This window comes from Quercus suber, unplaced genomic scaffold (assembly GCF_002906115.3).
Source record: "Quercus suber isolate HL8 unplaced genomic scaffold, Cork oak 2.0 scaffold_159, whole genome shotgun sequence".
NCBI lineage: Eukaryota > Viridiplantae > Streptophyta > Magnoliopsida > Fagales > Fagaceae > Quercus > Quercus suber.
This window is the reverse complement of record NW_027069620.1, coordinates 902009-924845: the sequence shown is the minus strand read 5'-3', so window position 1 is coordinate 924845 and position 22837 is coordinate 902009. Positions and strand designations below refer to the sequence as shown.

Sequence of the window (22837 nt, the reverse complement as noted above, 5' to 3'; positions counted from 1 at the left end):
TTGGCAATTTCATGTTTGCTTGATTGGAACTTACTCATTTTGATGTTGTCATAAGAGATTCAAAATGGGTGCCTAGAATGGTCTTTGATGTGAAGTATTCTTTTAGCAAGAAATAATACTCTTTTAGGGAGAAACTAATATCTTAAAAATCCAATTCTTGTATTGATTTTTTTGTGAGTTGTTATTGTTAGGCCAAATTACAAATTGCACTCTCTATTATTTTGTAAAATTTAATTTAGTCCTTTAATTTCAATTTCATTCAATTCAGTTCTCTAACTTTCAATTTTATTCAATTTAGCATCAATATTTCCATTAGGCTCCGTAAGGATTTGATCATTAAAGACGCTCAAAACGACATATTATTGAACAAAGTTGAAAATTAACTGCACGGGAGGTGTAAAAATCTGATGAGTGTTAGTAGGTAAGATAAGAAAACTAACTCTATTAGGAAAATTAGTTCTATATTTGAAAAGAAAAGAAGCAGGCAAGTGTCAATTCCTATAAATAGAATGGCGGTGTAGCTTTGTTTAATACGTGAGAGCTCGAAGACCTTTGTCTAGTGAGAGAAATAAAGACTTCAGTTTTCTCTAGCGTGTTAGTGTGTGGAAATTTCTAGGTGTATTTGTGAGTATAATTGTAAATAGTAGATTTTGTTTAGCGTTGGCTGTCATAGAATTTGTCAAACCAGGTTAACTTTTATACGTTCTTGTGCTTGCCATTTTATGTTTGGCAGTTTGACTAATTTTGATAAGTACAAACTTCTTAAAATGTCATTTTTTATTTCCTAGCATAGTTGCATGTTTGCCCAATATATTTTTTAAACACTAGTTAAAGAAAACAAGCTAACTCAAGAATTACAAAAAGATTGACCAGAATAATAGCCAGCTTGGTGCTACTAAAAAGCTCTCACTTGCATTACAAGCATCACATAGCTTCATGCCTTCACCAGAATCAGATGACAATCAACACAGCATAAAGCATTATAATTGTAGATAATTAGTTGCTCAACTAATTCGGTGACAGTTCTTCCTAACTTCACCATTAAAACCAGTGAGAGGGCTTATGTTTCCCATCTTCACCATAGATTTAGCAAACTGGATGAAAAATAGGCCCTCATCCTCAGCATAAATCTTAACCAATTGCATAGTAGTCCCAGCACTTCCTGTGAAAAGCACTTCATCTGAATTGAGTAGCCCTTTTCCCCACAGGATGTGCTTGAAATACGCGTTGTCGAATTTTGCAGGGGAGGCAAAGTCCAAGGGAGAGGTGTTATTGTCACCACCTGATCTAGGACAAACTGATTTCAAATTATAGTAGTAGCCCTTGTCAAGAGTCTGGTCAGGTTGGTTGTTTCCATTTTGATTGTACAGTCTTTGCTTGAATGACACACACCTTGCCAAACCAATTGTATGGCCCCCTGCAATGTGATAACGAGTAATCATTAAATGATTAAGTTTTCAAGACAATTGATAATTTATCATGATCGATGTCAGTATGTTACATCTAAAAAGCCAAATTTACCTGAGAGTGCAACGAGATCAACTTCATCGAGCCCTTGACGGTTGAACGATGTTACAAGGTTTTGGAGAGTAGAGTTTGGTGGGGGAATATTAGTGTTTGAGGCATTTAAGCTTGCAATCTTTGAGTCCCTTCTTCCCAATGGTACCTCCCAATACGGTCCACCGCTCTGTTTTAACACACCCAACAAACTTAGCAAACTGGTTGGTAAGAAATCCTTAAAGAGTACCAATTCAGAAGGCCATTAGAAATTCTTCTAGTAAAGATAAACCTTTTTCTCCTATCAAGGTCCTTCTATGGACATATTTAAACAATTATGCAATGTCACTATCATTTTCCATGAACTTCTAGTTTCCACTTTCAAGGAACTTATGTCATAAAGTACAGTTGTAACCCAAAAAAAATAAGACTTTAAAAAAGTGTACATAAATAAGTTAAATAAACTAGAAAAGAAAATGTTGAAATACTTTAGTTTTCCTACAAAGCTTTATAAATTGACGAGTCTATGAATATGACTAGTGTCACATTACCAAAATTAATAAAAAATAAAACAAAAAGGCAAACAAAGTAGGGACGAAATTTGAGCATTGGCTTACTAATACGATGGAGCCACGAGCAACAAGGGCGAGAATGTCTGCACAAGAGACAGTTTGAGGACATGCTTCTTCCAACTTGGCCTTGATCTCATCAATCACTTCAAAACCTCTAAGAGAATTTTTATTTGGCGCAGAATTCTTTTCACTGACTATTGTGGCACTATCATCTAGTAATATTGAGGCGTCACAACCCTGTAACATTAGAAAGTTGGACCATTTTATGAAAGTGACAAGAAGAAGCACAAAGAATTCTAACTTTTAAATGATTTGTTAAACTTTTAACCAAAAAAAAAAAAAAAAAGAGAGAGAAAAACTTTTATTCTTCTATATTTTATTAATAACTCTAATAATGACAGAAAATTATTATTTTTTTTTTCCTTCATATATTTTCATTGCACACAATAAAATAATGTGGGTGGTATGACAATATGAAAACAATGTTGCACTAGTTACAATTTGACACCTCAAAAAAAAAAATGTAAAAGAAATTGTGAAAATGTTTCATATTCTATATGTTTGTGCTTTTGGAGCCAATGGAATAATTCTAAAACCTGGACAAAGCAGTCATGGAAGTGGACCCTAAGCAAAGAAGCAGCTATCCTTGGCTCATTGGCAATGGCTCTCCCCAACACAGACATGACAATGTCATTGGCTTGGGGACAAGAGAACTGATAAAATTCAGGGAAAAGGCTAAAAGATCTTCCACCATGACCACCCCAGCCAATATTGAAGCCAGGGTTAGCTGAGCAGAGTGTGGCCGAGAGGGAAGCTATTACTATAAGACCAAGAGTAACTTTGAAGAGCTCCATGGATGATTCAAATTATTGCTGCACGTTTTACAAATTGCCTAGCCTTTGCTTGCATATATATAGAGCTCAAGACAATCAAATCAACCACTCTCCCTACGAAAATACTCTCACCTAATATGGATGCCGAGGGATTACTAGGTCTAGTTGTAAACCTGTTTTTGGGGCTCAAGAGTTATGTCACTCATGTGTGCGTCTGTGAGAGAGGACGGATTTGGTTTTGACTCTGGTCTCACAAGGACAAATTTGGATGGATCTGACTTCTACATTATTGTTCCCCTCGTGGAAACTTTCATCAACCTTTTCTAGCTTTAAATGGATATTAAACGCCATATTTAAGTTATTTACTTGAACTGATATTCCTCTCTTTTTTGGGATAAACAAGTACTAGTTGACAAAAAAAGAAGTAAATAATTAGACAGCTGAACAAATGAACTTAACACATTTAAACCCAGAATAATTCAAGACAATACTTAGCTCTAATTGGAATTCTTCCAATCAAGAGACAAGAATGGTTTATCCTTTTGTTTGGTTATCTGTATCTTGCCAACGCTGCTTTTTGGGGAGAAAAATAATTCAAAAATATGCTACATTAATTTCACACTCATTTTCCAAATGAACTCCATTAACAGGAAAAACTGGAACTATGCTAGTTTTGTTTCTTACACTTCCAAAAGAAAACAAAAGCTGGCTACTCTACATACAGATCTTTTGTTTCTTAATATTCAATAGCCCTTCATTCCAATTCAGCTTTAGTAAAAATGGAAAAGAAAAAAGAAGCATAAATATGAACATAGAGACATGGCTTGTTAAGACTTCAAACTGTTATGTTTTACATATGTAACATCACTGCAAATTGTGAATTCTCATAGTTAATGATTAGCATTATTGTTTTGTTTCCTCTCTCTCTTATACGGTCTTCGTTTTTCTTGAGGGTATTGGATACGGGGTGTTGGAGTGAGTGTGTTTCAAACACTTAAACTTTGTTTTGTGTCCCACATTAGTTAGAAATAAATCTTGTTATGAGTTTATAAGGCTTTGCACATCCTAGGTGGTAAGTTGGAACACAATGGGCTAGGTGTTGGCTTGGCCTTGGGCTTGGGTTTGTTACATTATTCTTGGATCTCACCTTTTCCCTTTCATTTTCATTTCAGCCCATTTTGGTTCTGGCATTAAAACAGTAGCCCGTTGGGGCATTTATTGTGCTGCCCGTTGGCTGCACAGTAACCGTTGGGAGCTGTCCTCTAATCAGCCCACTTATTTTACATGCTAGCATATATAAACCCTACATCTCACACTATTCAAGTCACATTTTTTTCTCATCTTTCTCCAGCCGTATCCCTCTCTTTTGCTCTATTTCTTTGCTGCACAGAAAAACTTTGCTGCACAGAAAAAATTTCAGCTTCAATTTTTTTTAAGGAAAGGAAAGGCAAGTAAGGTTGTTCTTAGTTCTTCTTGCTTGAGTGAGTGATCAACTTGAAGAAATCACTATAATCTAATCTTGGGGGGTTGTTCGGCCAAGAGAGCCATTCACACCGAGTTCTACTGCGGGTGGCACGAATCAACCTTTAAAGACAACGCATTTGCGTGATTCTATAATTTGTGAGATCTTTCTAACTCTATCTATTTATTTTTGTCATTGCTAATTTTTTAGGGTTTGTATTGTTAAATTAAAACTTGTTTATTTAGCCATATTTTCCAACACGGGGTGGGTGGGGATGAGGAGGCTTATTAAGTTAAAAGGCATTTACAAATTAAAGTGACTAATATTAAGATTATATATATGCGGACGTGCAAAAAAAAATCTCCTGGACTTGTGTCCTTCACATTTTGATGTATACTTTAATATGATTGTACTTGGGATTCTTTCTTTCCGCACTTCAAATTTTTACGATATGGTTTATACCCATCCCATGCTAAATTGGACTTTTGCACAATCAAGTTGGCTAAATAAAATTAACCGAATATAAATATCCCGACGTCTTGAACTATCCTAATCCATCCAAACAAAAGTTTAAAGGTGAAAAAAGAATGTCGAGAGAGAGAGAAAGTAGGCACTATAAAAAGCTCTCACTTGCGTACGTTACAAACATCACAAAGCTTTACCAGATGTCAACACAACATAAAAGCATTATAAATCAAACAGTTTAGGTAGATAATTAGTTGCTCAATCAACTCGGCAACAGTTCTTCCTAACTTCACCCTTATAACTAGTGAGAGGGCTTATGTTTCCCAGCTTAGCCTGACTTGGCAAACTGGTCGAAGAATAGGCTCTCATCCTCAGCATATCTCTTAACCAATTGCATAGTAGTCCCAGCACTTCCTGTGAAAAGCGCTTCATCTGAAATATACGTTGTCGAATTTTGCTGGGGAGGCAAAGTCCAAGGGAGAGATGTTATTGTCACCACCTGATTTAGGACAAACTGATTTCAAATTATAGTAGTAGCCCTTGTCAAGAGTCTGATCAGGTTGATTGTTTCCATTTTGGTTGTACAGCCTTTGCTTGAATGTCACACCTTGCCGTACCAATTGTATGCCCCCGCAATGCGTACTTAGCAACAACAAAAAAAAAGTAATGTGAAAGCTAAGTAATTATTAAATGATTAAGCTTTTGGGACAATTGATAATTTATCATGATAGATGTTAGTGTGTTACATTTAAAAGGCCAAATTTACCTGAGAGTGCAAAGAGGTCAACTTCATCGAGTCCTCGATGCTTGAACAATGTCACAAGGTTTTGGAGAGTAGAGTTTGATGGGGGGAAAATTAGTGTTTGAGGTAGTTAAGCTTGCTGTCTTTGAGTCCCTTCTTCCTAATGGGAGTTCCCAATTCGGTCCACCGCTTTGTTTCATCACACCCAACAAACTTAGCAAACTGGTTGGTAAGAAATCCTTAAAGAGTACCAATTCAGAAGGCCATTAGGACTCATTCTAGTAAAGGTAAGCCTTTTCTTCTATCAAGGTCCTTCTAAGGACATGTTTAAATATAATAATGCTAAAATAGTATCAATTTTACTATAAAAACTTACAAATTAACGAGACTATGAATACGATTAGCGTACATTAACAACATTAATAAAAATTAAAAAATAAAACAAAAAGGCAAACAAAGTAGGGACAAAGTTGGGGCTTTGGCTTACTAATACAGTGGAGCCACGAGCAACAAGAGCGAGAATGTCTGCACAAGAGACAATTTGAAGACATGCTTCTTCCAACTTGGCCTTGATCTCACCAATCACTTCAAAACCTCTAAGAGAATTCCTGTTTGGCCCAGATTTCTTTTCACTGACCATTGTGGCACTGTCATCCGATAATATTGAGGCATCACAACCCTATAACATTAGACAGATGGACCATTTTATGCAAGTGATAAGAAGCACAAAGGGTTGTAACTTTTAAATGATTTGTTATACTTTATACCCCCAAAAAAGGAGAAAATTTCATTCTTCTATATTATTTTATCAATAATTCTAATTACAAAAAATTATTCATAATTTTTTTTTGACGTGAGTGGGAGGACCAAATGAAAACGATGTTGCACCAATTACAATTTAACAACTCAAAAAAATGCAAAATAAACATTTGTATGCCTAGCTATTTTATATGTTTGTGCTTTTGGAGCCAATGGAGTAGATTCTATAACCTGTACAAAGCAGTCACAGAAGTGAAGGCTAAGCAAAGAAGCAGCCATCCTTGGCGCATTGGCAATGTCCCTCTCCAACACAGACATGACAATGTTACTGGCTTCAGGACGAGAACTGATAAAATTCAGGGAAAAGGCTAAAAGACCATCCACTACTTCCACCATGACCACCCCAGCCAAAATTGAAGCCTGGGTGAGCTTATGGCTGAGAGGGAAGCTATTACTATTAAGACCAAAGGTAACTTTGAATAGTTCCATTGATGACTCAAATTATAGCTGCACGTTTTAGAGATTGCCTAGCCTTTGCTTGCATATATATAGAGCTCAAGAGATCAAATCAACCACTTTCCCTACCAAATACCCTTGCCTAATATGGATGCTGAGGGAGGACCAACTCTAATTGCAAAGCTCTTTTTGGCACAAGAGTTATGTCACTCATGTGTGTCTGAGAGAGAGGGATTTGGTTTTGACAGTGTTTCTGGTATTACCTGCACCAAGGACAAATTTGGATGGATCTGCCTTCTACATTATTGTGCCCCTTGTGGAATCTTTCTTTCATCAACCTTTATAGCTTAAAATGGTTACTAAACAGCAAACTAGGTTATTTACTTGAATTGATATTCCTCTCTCTTTTTTTGGATAAACAAACAAGTACTAGTTGACGAAAAATAAGAAAATACTTATACAGCTGAACATTTGAACTTAACACAGTTATTAAACCCAGAATAATTCATGAGACAAGAATGGTTTAACCTTTTGCTAGATGGCCTTTTGTTTGGTTATCTGTATCTTGCCAACGCTACTTTTTTGGGGAGAAAAATAATTCAAAATTATGCTACATTTCACACTCATTTTCCAAATAAATTCCATTAACAGGAAAAACTGGAACTACGCTTGTTTTGTTTTTTACACTTTCAAAAGAAAACAAAAGCTGGCTACTCTACATACAGATCTTTTGACAGATAGGAATATGATACAAGAACTGCCATACAGACTAAATTCAAACTCTCCCTCACTCTCTCTCCCCTCTGCAACAACAAAAATATTATTGCTCCTCAGATGGAAGTATATGAGATATCAATGTTCAGGAAAAGTAAAGATACGCCTTGACTAATGTTCCATTTTATTTATATTCCTACAAAATTTGAAGGGGAAAAATAAAAAAACTAACAGGTAAAAAGCCGATGTATGAACAAGTAATAATTTTACTTCCCCACCCAGCTACTCTAGGTTGGGGGGATAAACAATAAATGATATTGTGTTAATAAATATGAGGATAGCTGACCCATCCATAAAAGTTGGAACAGAAAACCAACAACTTCTTATTGCTCATTTTGCCATAACTATACTGTTCATTCAGGTGCACATATAAGTATTTAACTAAATTTTCTTTCCTAAATCTACCAAGGTCCCTAATTGTCTCCCTTGTCCTCTATCTGAAGCTAACAGCTTGCACCGACATACCAATGAAATAACAACCATTATGTTCCATAGTATTTTAACCCATCTAAATTGGTGCCCTTTCCCTTCCCCCCTGCCACTAGAGTATACAATGACAACCAGCAACATCCCCTCATCCTGGTCCCTGGCCCCCACAAAATGGCAGTCACTTCATTGCGTGTTGGATGAGGCAGTGACAATAAGTTGCTGATGCTAGTAGTGGTACCAAAAAAAAAAGGAACTCTTTCTTCTTCAAGCAAGAGTTTCAAACCGAGAATGGGAGTGAGGCAGAGGACAAAGGAGAACTTACAGCGTTCATTGTCGAGGGGCCTGAGAACTTCTCCAATGATCTGCCCAACACTGAAGCGACTTCAAGTCATCTTCTGTTTTATTGAACTCCTCCTTCGAACCTCGCAAATTCTCCCTCACTGCAAATTCATTCCTTATTTCAACCTCCTTGAAAGTTATCCTGGCTTTTTTAGTGGAGTTGTGACGTGTTTTTATGTTAGAACTTTTTTCCTTCTTTTTTGTGTTGTTTCTAAAATATATATATATATATATATATATTTTTTTTTTGGCATAGTCAAAAGAAAGAGTCTCTGATTTGAAGAGGACAAAAAGCAAATGAAACATGTAGGAGCATTATGGCTACTTGGAAATTTGTACATAGATTCCATAAGCCATTTTGTTGTCTTTTTGTGCACCAACTTTGTCAGATCGCATGACTTTGCACAGGAATAATACAGCAGGTGCATGGACTTGTCAAGCCTAAGTACTACATCATTTGAATATTGCAATATTTTTAGCCATTGTCCTGTGAGAGTAACATGGGAAAGCAACTTTATCAGTGAGAACAAGGATTAGTCGGAAGCACAGTATAATAATCCAATGCAATTCATGATCCTAACGTGGCTTGAGAATCTTAATAGAAATATTTACTGTTGAAATATCTCCCGACTGTTGAATTATTAAAAAAATGAAAAAAAATTCTAGATCTTGCTGAACCTGACCCAAAATGTCAAATCGAGCCAAACCAGGTCAGCCCTTCCCTGTAACGTTGTGTTGGGCCCAAGCCTGACTTCAGTAGGACCATAGACTAATGAGCCAGGCCCAGTCAACACAAAGCACTTTGATTCTTGTGATTTGTGAAAATAAAAATCTCGTAAAGCGAAGCAAGCATGTTGATTCTGCCATCCACAACAGATGTTAATAAGGAAAGGAAGCAATACATTAATATGGCAATTTTTTCTTTCCAACTTACAAGTCGAACATATGTCCATTGTGGGAAAATCTGCAGTTCATGGACTGCAATTTTTAGTGCACTGATGCTCACAAGAACATGAATTTCCGGTCAAAACGGTTTTGACAAGCAAAATTTTCAACAAGAAACTGCCATAAGTTTTTCCAGTGTCCAGATATACTTCAATGATCCTATAAACAATCGAGGAAACCGACTATTATATCACAATTCACTTTGACTTATCTATGGAACTTCCTACATAAAATACAATGAACTTTCATGCGTATGAGATTTGTCATTACATAAGGATTACATCCCAGCTCCCCTGAACTGAAGTGGAGAAGAAAAATTCTCATTTGATTTAAGTGGAATGGCTCTTTGCCTTCTGAAGAACATCCTTAAGAACCAGAGCAATTCTATGTGAAATGTGGGGTTCCAGAAACCTCTCCTTCACCCTCTCATATCCTTTCTTTCCCATTGTTAGCCTCCTTTCTACATGTGTGGCCAATTTGACGATGTTATTCGCAAGAGGTGTCACACCTTCCTTTGCAGCAGGATACAACAAACCTGTCGACCCATTCACCACTATTTCCATGGTGCCTCCAGCTGCTGTGCCCTGATAATATTGTCAGTGAAAAATAATGATGTCAATTGGAACATGAGAAGGAGAAATCAAAACGTACACACACAAACACACATATGGGCATTAGTGCACACGTGGAGAAGATGATCCAACCAAAAACAAGAACACAAAACAATCCATTCTTTTTTCTTCTTTTTGTTTTTTTGCTTGGTAAGCTACACACACCTAAGGAGTTTTGAACCCATTCTATCATATGAGAATAATTTTCTAGAAGGGGCAATTATCAGCAAAATTATATGAAAAATTGAAAGACAATAAGCTTGATATTCAAGTTTTTTTTCAAAGAAAATAAAGCCATCATACTGTACAAGTGCAGTTACAAGGATCTATGCAGTTAATAGTTTTTAAAAATGTATACTGTTTCCAAAATAAATTCCTAAAACAGAGCAAAAAGAATGGTATAATTATAATATGACAAGAGAGGGGTAGACGATGAAAAGATATGAATAAATAAAATAAAACAAATCAAAACAGACTCAATCCACAATTGATAATATATCTAATGCAAGCAAATGCCAATCAGTTGATGAGCAAAACAGCCAAAATAATTGATGATTGACAAACACAATATAAAAATAAACAAAATTGAAACTAAACCTTTGAGGAAAACAGAAGTTTCCACACCAATGATATAACATTATATTCTTTTTTAATAAGTTACACATGCACCTAATGAGTTTTGAACTCACAACCTTACCCTCCTTTTTTTCCCTTATTGGTAATTACAAATGTACCAAGTGGGTTTTGAATAGTGACCTCACCCTTCACCTTGCTCTTACATTGGGAGGAGTTGCCATTTGAGCTAGAATTTATTAGCCAACCTCACCCTCCATGTTGCTCTTCTTCCAAGGGAGGATGTGTCATTTGAGTTGGAACTCATCGGCCTAAGAAGATAGTATTTAAGTTACCATAGTCTAATTAAAATGCAGAAATTGTTGGAAACGAAGTCATATCATGTGATGAAGACTTACCAACACAGGCAGCTGAAAGGCCATTGCTTCAGTGGTTATCCTCCCAAAGCACTCTCCTCGGGCCTACACAGCAATTAGTTTAAACACTTGGAGTGGAGCACAAAACAAATAGAGTCAATGAAATGAAAATAAAACCAAAAGAACACTAAATATGAAATAAAAAGAACAACGGAACCTAAAAAGTGGTGATATTCAAAATGCAGCTTAATTAATATGAAACAGGGCAACCAAGAATTCTTATTCTTCTTTGTTAAAAAAAGGGGGTAGAAACATGCCAAATAAGATAACAAAGACATCAAAATAGCATGGAATAGTCAGATTACACATATTCACCGTCATTAGCAATTTTTTTTTATCATATTGTCGTGTTTCACATGAACAATAATTTTACACCACAAATAGAATTGAATAAATGCGCATGATCAGGAAGTAGAGATTTGGTCCCTTTTTTAGTTTTTGGTTTTTTTTCTATTGCAAGGTTTGAGTAAACAAGAGATCCTAGTTATATAAGCCCTCTGTAGAACACATTTCTGCAAAGAAAACATAGAAATGACAAAAGGATTATGCACACTAATGAAAGACAACCCCCCACCCAAAAAACCCCCATGTGCAGGGCCCAAAAAGAATAAAAGGGAGATGATATGCAACACATCATATGCCAAGGACACTACTGCTAATGCAAGATATTTGAAGGAAAACATTTCAACTTGTTGCCTTAGTCTAAATTTTACCATAGCAAATTCTCCTGTTATTTCCTTTTCATTTTTTACACAACAAACTAACCTGCCTCAGATTGAATTGAACCAAAGACTTTACTTATGGGAGATGGGATGGCAATTAGTTCAAGGGCCATTGGCACTTATGCAAATAGTCCTTGGTGGAAGATTGGGGGTGAGGACCGATGAAAAAGCAATTACAATGATTAAGTACTTACAACAATCATCAAATCAAGAGTGTAGGTTTCAATATCAGTAATAAAGGCGATTAGCAGAAAGAGGAAATAATAAAATAGAACATAAGAACTGTCTCCTACATGAATTAACACGATATATTTGCAGAAAGTACCTGGGAGTTCTGAACAAGAACATCAATGGAAGCCAAATAAGGAGCTACTGGTCAGGGTTTTGTTGACAAAGTGAACGTGGTCCTGAATTGTTTTCTCTAGTACAAAGTTCCGCAGTTCTGTCTTGAACTTTGTTTGAGCATTCATGTCACTTCCCACTATTACTGCATGAATTGGTGGCACCTGCAGTTTCTTCTCTTAATAAGTTGCAGACTTTCGTGAAAGGAACGAAGAAATAGATCCTGACCTTTCCCACATGAAACACCTTTTATATCATGCATGTTGCTCAGAAAATATAAATTTTAAGTACTACAGTCACAAATGGATCTAACCTAGGGTAGTGTATTGAAACAAAGAACCAATTTGGAAACATAATGCAAAAAAGTTAATGTAAATCCAAGAAGACAATACCAAGTAAACAAAAGATGCCATCCTGACATAGGAAGATGGGGAAATATGATTACAATTTGGAAAGTAGGTTTGACTTATTTGCAAAAGCAGAATGTTCAACAAATGAGGAAGAGATCACAAATTACCACTTTTAACTCCAAACTGAAAAACCATGCACAATAAGGTTCATGTTCTGCTATTGAGAATCAAGAACATCCTTAAAGAAAACTTAGTGCTTGGACGAGACACACTGTTAATTAGAGCTTCATTTATTTGCCTCACCATAACACCCCAACTACCCCACAAAAAGGGAAAGAAAAGGAAATATAGGTGCATCTTAAAGCAACAATGCAAAAGTAGTAAAAGATCTCAAGAAGATCATAGGCACGCAAGCAACAATAAATTTATGAGGATATGCAAAAGTAAGGGTCATAAAGAACACAGCTAAATATGCATTAAATACAAAAATTCACATGACTATCCAAAAACATTGCAGTTAGTTAGCTACCAATGACAGTCGCAATGCAAAATGTCAACTTAGTAAGAGATGGACCCAAATCCAACTTGATTACAAAAAATCATCCATATAATAAGATTTCTCCAAAGAAAAAGTGTGGAATGTTTTGCAACCAAGCGACTTACTACTATACTACCTTTCACCAATCAGACTTATGAAGGAAAAAATATTTATCTCATCCACAAGGAGAGCATACTGTTTATGATGGCAAAGATTAGATCTTCATTCCGCACTCCAAGAGACTCTCAAACATGCTCTCGAAGAATTCTCTTGGCTACACTATCTTCAGCAACCTCCATTAGTTCCTTGCTATTTCCATGCACAACGTAAGTTTCAGGCATTTTAATCCTGTAAAGCATTGGCAGGGACATTTATAAGAAAAGCTCACTTGCAGAAAGTGTATTCTATCTATGGAATCAGAATTACATAGAATAGGTAGCAAAAAGAGTTTACCAATTCAACATTACATGTTATATCAACAAAGCCTGTTATAAAGTATAAGTACGTGTTCAGTTCTATGTGCCAAGAGAACTATGTCATTCTCCCTGAAAACCTGATTAATGGAAATGGTTAGTGAAGATTGACCTGAAGATGCTCTCCACTCAAAGTAGCATGCTGATGTACAGAAATTAGATGAAGTCTTAGTAATGTCTATCCACTGGTTATTATGTTTTCATCAAATTCATTTGCTTGGTTTTATTTTCCAATCAATTCTGCTATGAAATTATTTGATCAAAAGAAGATTAAGTATGTCTTACACCTGAATTGATGTACAACTTTTATTCTGATACTTAAGTTATTAGACATTAACTGTCAACATTTAAGAAACTCGCTATGGGATATAGCACTCTGTAATGCCTTTATGACATTTCAGAGAGCAAGAGTCCTGGATTCCCTTTCATATGGCCTCTCTAAAGGTAAAGGGTGCATTCCTAATGAAGCCAAATTATAGCCTGTTAGCTTTGTGATCTATTACTCTTCCTTGCTAGATAATCTCACCCCTTGCAAGAAGTTAAGAGAAATGGAACCTAAAACAATGCAATGAGGTGTGGAAGAGGAAATATGACCTAATTGTTGGGATTGCACAAAAACATCTTAATGAGACAACTTGAGTGAAATAAGCATCAAAGAAGGATTGATTGGATAGATAAACATGAAACACTAAGTATATACTAATTGATTTTAGTAACATACCCTAAACACTCTCGGGTTCTGTTCTTCCAGTATTCTGCAGTTGTGAGTGAATCAATCATGGCACCTGCAACAAAAGGGAGGTGCTTAACATACTCCACTTTGAAATAATGCCCTCTCATTTCATGAATCCACCACAAAACCTTTGGAAGCACATGAGGAACTTTTTCCTTGAGAACAGCAGTATTTAAAATAACCAAATCAGCTTTAAGAGCTGTATCTATAGCTTTTTGACCCTTCGCAGATAAGACCTAACAGTATTGGAGAATTCACAATTAGATGGCTGATATTTTAGTGGCACAACAGAATGCCAGTTTCTTGTTCACAAATTAGAAGAAATGAAGCAAGGCAACAAATATGAAAGCCATTAAGAAAAAATACGTCAGAGTAAAGTACAGAACATGAGGAGTGCTTTCTCTTGAAAGCCACCCAAAAGCTGAATACTGAAGCATGTAAAAACATAAAATCCTTCTGCAAGAGAAAAAAGAATGGGAACCAACAAAGGCCTGACTATTCTTCATTTCTGTCTAGCTCGAGCTATAAATCTACTGGCAGAAACATCATTTAGGAGCAACAATAAAGTCAAGACACAAAATCTATTATACACATGTTTACACTTATTGCATGATGTACTGAAAGACTCTGAGAACTGTGCCTCCACTAACTGATTCAGCTCATAATTCGTAGTAAAATTAATAACAAAAAAATAGGCATTATGAGAAAGGAACCATGAATCTTGCCATAGATAGCAGTCCACTGTAAAACCAGCGATAACCCACTAAGCAAAATTCTTCTACAACAGCAGGAGGCATCCAAATATAAACTTTTCTTGTATAATAAAATTCTATGAAACCTTTTATAGATAGACCTGCTCCACTATTACAAAGGGTTCATGGGACAATTATGTCAAAGCTATGACTAACTAACAAAAGCTTTACAAGTATCCAGAAGGAACAAAGTAAAACCATAAAACAATACATGACACCCTATGTCCCACATAAGACAATTCTTAACAAGAACTTCCATCCTTCAAAAACTAATGGAGTACATTGGATTGCAATTGATATAACAACCCTTAACGCTATATAGCACATGATTCTGTACAAAACCACCTAATTTTCCACTCATATGAGCTTCTCCAAACTTCAACCTGAAATTGGATATAGTCCAAGCTCTAACTCTCAAGGTCATAATTGATATAGTCCCCAAATGGACTAATTCAATTTACAATTAGAGTTCCTTATAATCGCTTACATAGCCTAAACCCACATAACACAAACACAACTCAATATTCAAACACACACACACATACACTTGTGCACCAAACCAAACAAAAGCCCCCTCTTCTATGATAAACAAATCGATTTTGAATTTTCCTTCTCAATATGAAAGAGCAAACCTAATGCTAGAAAATACAGCAGAGTATGAATTTGAAAATGTTACCTTCATCCCTCAATCCAACATTTTATGCTCCAAACTGTAAACGACGTCGTCTAGCTCCACCGATTTCTGATTAGTTATCCACACAACCTCCGCACCCACACCTCTCAGCAAAAACGCTAGCTCCATTAACAACAACGGCCCACCTGAAAATTCAAATTAAATTTTTAAAAATTGATGAAGCCAAGAAATTCACCAGTGAGCTACACGATACCTACACGCTCGAACGTGAACCTGCACAATACGAAGAAGAAAAACCTCACAGAGAGCACCGGTGTGGTGCCGGTCAAATACCCTTCGAAGGCTAAGTCAGAAATATTCTCACAACTCTAGAGTGCTAGAGAGGGTAAATTATGCGTACCTTAATTTGTGAGGGCATTGGGGCTTTTATAGTAGTTGACAGTTGACCTCTTTTTCGTGGAATTGAAGTCCTTTCCTTGTAGGAGCCTTCTTCAGAAATCCTAAACGTGATGGACAAGTCTCTTTCTTATAAAGAAGATCTCCATTAATGCACGCAGCTTCTAGAACTCTAATCGCGCTAGGACTCTATTTTCCCCAAGATTCTGTGGTGTATGCCCCAAGTATTTCCATATAAGGATTCTATCTGACACGTGGCCAACAAATCCGTCCTCACCAAGTCTTGCACATGATGGGCCCGTCCATCAACCTTACTTGGATCCGTCAACTTATTTTCACCTCTTCAGTTGCCCCCTCACCCCATGGGTCCGTCATAATCTAGCAAACGGACCCGTGGGGTGACGACTCAAATATAGGGATGACGGTTCAACAATTGGGGTGACGGTTTTAACATGTATCCGGACAAATTGTCAAGAACACATTTATGACCCATAACATGTGTTGTGCTGCTATAGGCTGTTGTATTGGATCGAAGTGTCGCTTCGTCTTCCATGCACTTCCTCTTATAAATATCACCTCCTTCCCTTCTCATTTTCCTTTTTTATGAAGAAACTCATTGTCAGAGAGAGACCGTCATATTCGTCAGAGACCAGACTGTCCAATTACTGCATCCATCGTTTGCAACTTCGTCGGTTCATTCCTTAACTTGGTAAGTAATCTTTTATTTGTCCTCTTTTTAACTCTCATTTATCTTCGGGCCTCATGTTATATTATATATATATATATATATATTCTTTATGCCCCCGTCGCTCTTTCCAAACCCATCAGAGTCTTAGGTTTTGTTATTATATGTAGGTCATGTCTAGTGCGTCCAGTAACCAGTCGATTGTCCGTGACAGGGCGGGCTACGAAGAGGTATACCCGTCAGGTCATAAAGACCAAGACGATCTAAGCGAGGAGAGGAGTTCGTCTTCATCTTCCCCGTCCTCAACAAATAAGGATATGGAGATGGTCGAGATAGAGGAGGGTTCCGTTGATGATGAAGATCAAATAGTTAGATCCGTCGTGGGAGCTAATGGACTTAGGGAGTTCATCATGCGTCCAGAATGGACGGTGAATGCCTTTACATCCACCATCAAGGAAACTCATTTTAATACCCTTAGGGCCCATTATCAAATCCTAGACTACATCTCCATCCGTCTACCCTATACGTCAGAAAAATGTTATTATGAAGGAGTAGACGGTGTAGGAGTGTACGAGCAGATGCTCAAGGTAAGCCTCAGATTTCCTCTGAGCTCCTTGCACCGCGAACTCCTCAAATACCTAGGTTAATCCGTCAGCCAAATATCCCCAAATGCCTGGAGGGTCTTCATAGTAATGGAAGTCCTGTACGGGGCCATGTCCAACGGTGGAAGAAGGTTGACGATATGGGAATTCCTCCACTGCTACCGTCCAGACGAGATAGACAAATCAAGGGGGATGTATAGTTTTGTTCCTAGGAGCCACGTCTTGAAAGTGATTTATGAAACCCCGGACTCGAATAGAGACTGGAAGAGCCGTTATTTTTTCATTAAGGGCGACGGTTGGATGTATCATCCAAGGGAAACGGATTACATGCCCGTCAACAAGGTTTGGGGCGTATTAAACCAATTTGGTATGAACCCGTCATATAACAATTATTTGAAGCCCGTTTAATATTCATTATATTTTTAACGTCCGTCTTCTTTTGTACAGTATGACGGCGCCCTCAAGTTACGCTCGAGGAGTTCAGTTTTCTTGAGAAAATTTTTGCCAAGTCCAAACCAGAGGAACGAACCTAGGCCAAACTCGTTAACCTCAATACCATTAATTGGTACTGTGACGGACTCATGCCAACTCCAGTGGCAATTAAGTACAAAGAGTGCACCCATCAACGTAAGTCCGTTGTTCTTCCTCGTTCAATTTTATTTTGGTTTTATTTTTGACACCCGTCTACCTTTTCAGAGATGGGCGACGCTAAAAGGAGAGCGGCTATCAGATTACAAGCTGCAAAAAACAAAGAAGCTGGTGCGGACCCTATGGGGATGGGTTCCAGCAAGCAAGCAATTAAAATGAGGCAACCTTCAAATGGTGACCGTGCACCCAAAAAGCCCAAGGTTTCTTTGGAGCTCGTCATTGGCTTGCTGGCCGGGGGGCCTAAGACGGTCACCCCCGTGAAGCACGAGGCTGGTAAGGGCCTAATGATCGGTCCGTCCGGAAGCCAGAAGAAGCCACCCGCTCTACTCCGCGAGGATTCCAAATACGCCCTTGAGAGGCTTTGGTCCATCATAACAACCGAGGACTATGAGGATTTGTGTAACCATTCGACGAAGGCGATGGGTGAGACGACCTTTTTTAGCATTGCTCAGGTAACTCATCCGTTGTTGTGTAGTCCGTCCTCTCCCACTTTGTTGTTGTTGTTGTTGTTGTTGTTTTTTTTTTTTTTTTTTTTTTTTTTTTTTTTAACTTATGTTTTTTTCCAGGCCATGATTATGATGAAGGGGATGATGGGACGGTGTCTCAACCATGAGATGACCTTAGCCCATGTTCGTGAGAAGGCCAAGGTGACGGAGGATGAGCTACTCGAGTTGAAGACCTGGAAGGTCGTCCAAGAGAAAAAACTCAAAATGGCTGAAACTGCTAAGGATGAATATATCAAGCTGACGGAGGACCTGAAGAAAGCTTTGGAGGAAAAAGACAAGGAGATCCGTCAAGCTAAGGAGGTTGCGATACAAGAGTATCGTGATTCCGAGGCCCTTATCACAGAGCTTAGCCTTTCATATAATGATGGTTTTAATGATGCCGTTCGTCAGGTGAAGGCCTTGAATCCAGAGCTGGATTTGTCAACCGTCAACATTAATGCCCCAGAGCAAACATCCGTCCAGCCCGCCCAATCAGACGGTATTGATGATCTTTTTGGTGAGGACCCCCCTAACCATGAAGCTCCTGTTGACCAGACGGCAGTCGAAAGTGGTCTGAAGGATGACCAGGCCCGTCATACTGAGGAGAAAGACACTCCTGCAGAAGACTAATAGTTTGTAATAACTTAGTTGTTTTTTATGTAAGAATATGTGGAGAACAATCTCGTGATTCCCCCGTCATATTTTTGGGGTAATGTAAACATTTCCCTTTAAGGGCTCTTATTTATGTTAAGCTATGCTAGGTCCGTCGACCTTTTTGATGTTTTGTTTTGCGGAATATATCTGTCTGTTTCGTTTAATCTTGTTGATGTTTTTTTTTTTTTTTTTTTTTTTTTTTTTTTTTTTTTTTTTTTAATATCTTGCTTTTTATATCCGTCCAGGTTGTAGCCTTAGAGTTTTCATCCTTTCTGATGATTCGTCCCCCTTGTGGACTTAGTTTATATCCGTCCATCTTGTGGACTTCGAATTTTTCATCCTCTTGGGATGATCCGTCCGTCTTATAGACTTAGCATTTTCATCCTCTTTGGGTGATTTGTCCACGTTGTGGATTTTAGTTTATATCTGTCTGTTTTGTGGACTTGGAATTTTTTATCCTTTTGGGATGATCCGTCCATCTTATGAACTTAGCATGTTCATACTCTTTGGATGATCCGTCCACATTGTGGACTTTAGTTTACATCCGTCCATCTTGTGGACTTTTTTCATCCCTTCGGATGATCCGTCCATCTTGTAGACCTGCTTATACCAGTCCGTCTTATGGACTTGTTTATGTCCGTCCATTATTGGACTTTGTAAATCTATCCCTTTGAAATGGTCCGTCCACTTTGTGGACTTAGTTGATACTCCGTCCAATATTGGACTTTGTAAATCCATCCATTTGAGATGGCCCGTCCACTTTGTGGACTTAGTTCCAATATTGGACTTTGTAAATCCATCCCTTTGAGATGGTCCGTCCACTTTGTGGACTTAGTTGATGCTCCGCCCAATATTGGACTTGTTACTTTTCATCCTCTTGGGATGACCTGTCCATCTTGTGGACCTGCTTATACCCGTCCGTCTTATGGACTTGTTTATGTCCGTCTATTATTGGACTTTGTACATCCATCCCTTTGAGATGGTCCGTCCACTTTGTGAACTTAGTTGATTAAGTAGGAATAATACAGTCGTGTCTGAATATTTCTCTTATTGAAAGAAAACCATATAGAAAAGTACCTGCCCGCTTAGGCTTAAAAAGGTACTTGTAGAAAGAATTGTTCGAAGTAAAAACTAGCGATAGTAAAATTAAATAATAAAAAATTGTTTGTAGTAAAAACTAATAAAACTCAATCATAAACTGGAGACTAGGGAGTGTCGATGCTCCTCATGTCGTCTCTACTGGTAGTATCTCCATAGGTGGTCCGTATTCCATGGGTGCTGCAGCATCCGTCCGTCTAGAGTTTCGAGGTGGTAGGTCACTTTCCTTTGCCAGGATGAGATCCGATATGGTCCTTCCCAGTTGGGGCCGAGCTTTCCTTGTGAAGGATCCCTGGCAGCTCCTATCACCTTCCGTAGCACAAGATCTTCGATCTGAAAGTCTTTGTGTCTGACATTGGACTTGTAGTATTTTGCCATGAGGTTCTGGTATCGCGTCATCCTCTGCTCTGTTGTAGCCCGGACCTCATTTACCAGGTCTAGCTAAAACCTCAAGGCCTCTTCGTTCTTATCCTCATTGTAGTTCTCCACCCGATAGCTTGTAAGCCTTACCTCCACTGGAATGATAGCCCCACTTCCGTATGCTAGTCTAAATGGTGTTTCTCCAGTGGGTGTTCTTGCCGTAGTACGATATGCCCATAAGACACTCGGTAGTTCATCAAGCCAGATGCCTTTAGCCCCCTCGAGCCGGGTCTTGATGGTCTTGAGCAAAGACCGGTTTGTGACTTCGACTTGCCCATTGGCCTGTGGGTGTGCTGGCAACGAGTAGTGGTTCCTGATCCCCAACTCTGAACAGAAGTCCCTGAACGCACTGTTGTCGAACTGCTTCCCATTGTTGGAAACGAGAACTCTGGGTATCCCGTACCTGCATATGATATTTCTCCATACAAAACTCCGGATGTTCTTCTCCGTGATAGTGGCTAGGGCCTCTGCTTCCACCCACTTAATGAAGTAGTCGATACCAATTACCAGAAATTTTAGTTGCCTTGCTGCCGTCGGGAAGGGGCCTATGATGTCTAGCCCCCATTGGGCGAATGGCCAAGGGGCCGTCATGGGTGTCAGTTCCTTGGTTGGTTGCCTGATCAGATTACTGAACCTCTGATATTTGTCGCAAGTTTTGACGTAAGCTTATGCGTCCTTTTGTATTGTAGGCCAGTAGTACCCTACTCGAATTAGTTTGTGTACTAGGTACCGTGCCCCCGAATGGTTTCCATAGATACCCTCATGGACTTCTCTCATTACGTAGTCTGCTTCCTCTTGAACCAAACACCTCAGGTATGGTCGTGAGAATCCCCTCTTATATAAGATATCATTGATCAGCACAAATCTCGAGGCTTGGACTTTTAGTTTTCTAGCGGCGTCTTTCCCGTCTGGCAGAGTGACTGATCTTAGGTACGCTATTAATGGCATAGTCCAATTGTTCTCAGAACTGACTTCCTGTACGTTTGTTTCATCATCAATAAGCGAGGAGAGTTGTACAAACAACAATACCTGTTCGGGAACAAGCATAAGTTTTGCCGAGGCTGCTTTTGCAAGACGGTCGGCACATTCATATTCTTCCCTTGTGATTTGGACGAATCTTACTTCGAGGTTGCCGATTCGATTCTTCACTTCTTCTAGGTACTTCTTCATCCTCTCACTCTTGCACTCGTAGTTGCCGTCGATCTGACGTATTACAACCTGGGAGTCGCAGTGTATGACTACATTTTCAGCACCTGCTGCTCTTACGAGGTCTAGTCCCGCTACCAGTGCTTCATATTCGGCCTCGTTGTTGGTTGTGGGGAAGTCGAGTCGGACCATGCACTCGATTTTATCCCCTTTCGGGGTTTGGATGACAACACCAGCTCCTCCTGCCTTTTTGATTGACAATCCGTCAATGTGGATGCTTTACTGTGCGGCTACTTCGGCCCCTTACCTTCCGATTGTGAATTTGGCAATAAAGTCGGCCACAGCTTACCCTTTAATTGCAGTTCGTGGGCGATATTGTATGTCAAATTCACTCATCTCAATTGCCCACAAGGCCATTCATCTGGCTGCCTTGGGGCTACCTAAGGCTTTTCTCAGGGGTTGCTTCGTCAGGACTATGATAGTATAGGCTTGGAAATACGACTTTAGCTTTCTTGCTGCAATTACCAATGCGAAGGCCAACTTCTCTATTTGTGGATACCTCTCTTCTGCTCCTCGGAATGCCCGACTTATAAAATAGACGGGTCTTTGAGATCCGTCTTCCTCTCTTACCAATGCCGCGCTAACTACCGCTTGTGAAACAGCTAAGTAGAGGTAGAGTTCTTCTCTTGGTCTGGAGGGGCTGAGCAATGGTGGGGATGTGAGGTATTTTTTCAACTCTTCAAAGGCCTTCTGGCATTCTTCTGTCCACTTGAACGATTTTCTTAGTGTTCTGAAGAAGGGTAGACATTTGTCCGTTGCTTTCAAGATGAACCTGTTTAGGGCGGCAACTTTGCCGTTCAGTCTTTGCACGTCCTTGATCATCTTCGGTGGTTCCAACTCCATGATTGCCCGAACCTTTTCTGGATTAACTTCTATTCCTCTGTGGGATACCATGAACCCCAAGAACTTTCCCGTCGTCACCCCAAACGCGCACTTGTTTGGATTAAGCTTCATATTATACGAGTGGAGAGTGTTGAAAGTCTCCTGGAGGTCCTTCAGGTGATCATCTTCGAGTAGGCTCTTTACAAGCATGTCGTCGACATAAACTTGCACGTTCCTGCCGATCTGGTGTGCGAACATTTTGTTCATCAGTCTCTGGTACGTCGCGTCTGCGTTCTTGAGTCCAAACGACATCACCTTGTAACAAAAGAGCCCTTGGCTAGTGACAAAGGAGGTTTTCTCCTAGTCAGCTTCGTCCATCTTAATTTGATTATAGCCCGAGAAGG

At 38.7% G+C, this 22837-nt stretch overlaps 1 protein-coding gene, 1 long non-coding RNA gene and 1 pseudogene across 2 annotated transcripts; all 3 read right to left on the bottom strand.

The window, feature by feature from the left end:
• Positions 1-976: 976 nt before the first annotated feature.
• Positions 977-2944, bottom strand: LOC111988439 (peroxidase 9). The gene is made up of 4 exons (XM_024020241.2): positions 2666-2944; positions 2115-2306; positions 1522-1687; positions 977-1417 (listed from the first exon to the last, which is right to left on the bottom strand). The coding sequence occupies exons 1-4, from the start codon at positions 2921-2923 to the stop codon at positions 1005-1007; spliced, it is 1029 nt and encodes a 342-aa protein (XP_023876009.1). The 5' UTR covers positions 2924-2944; the 3' UTR covers positions 977-1004.
• Positions 2945-4954: 2010 nt separating this feature from the next.
• LOC111988440 (uncharacterized) lies at positions 4955-8529 on the bottom strand. The gene is made up of 2 exons (XR_010630496.1): positions 5596-8529; positions 4955-5471 (listed from the first exon to the last, which is right to left on the bottom strand). It is a non-coding gene; the product is annotated as an uncharacterized LOC111988440 (long non-coding RNA).
• An 847-nt stretch (positions 8530-9376) lies between these two features.
• LOC111988444 (uncharacterized) lies at positions 9377-15603 on the bottom strand (annotated as a pseudogene).
• Positions 15604-22837: the final 7234 nt, after the last annotated feature.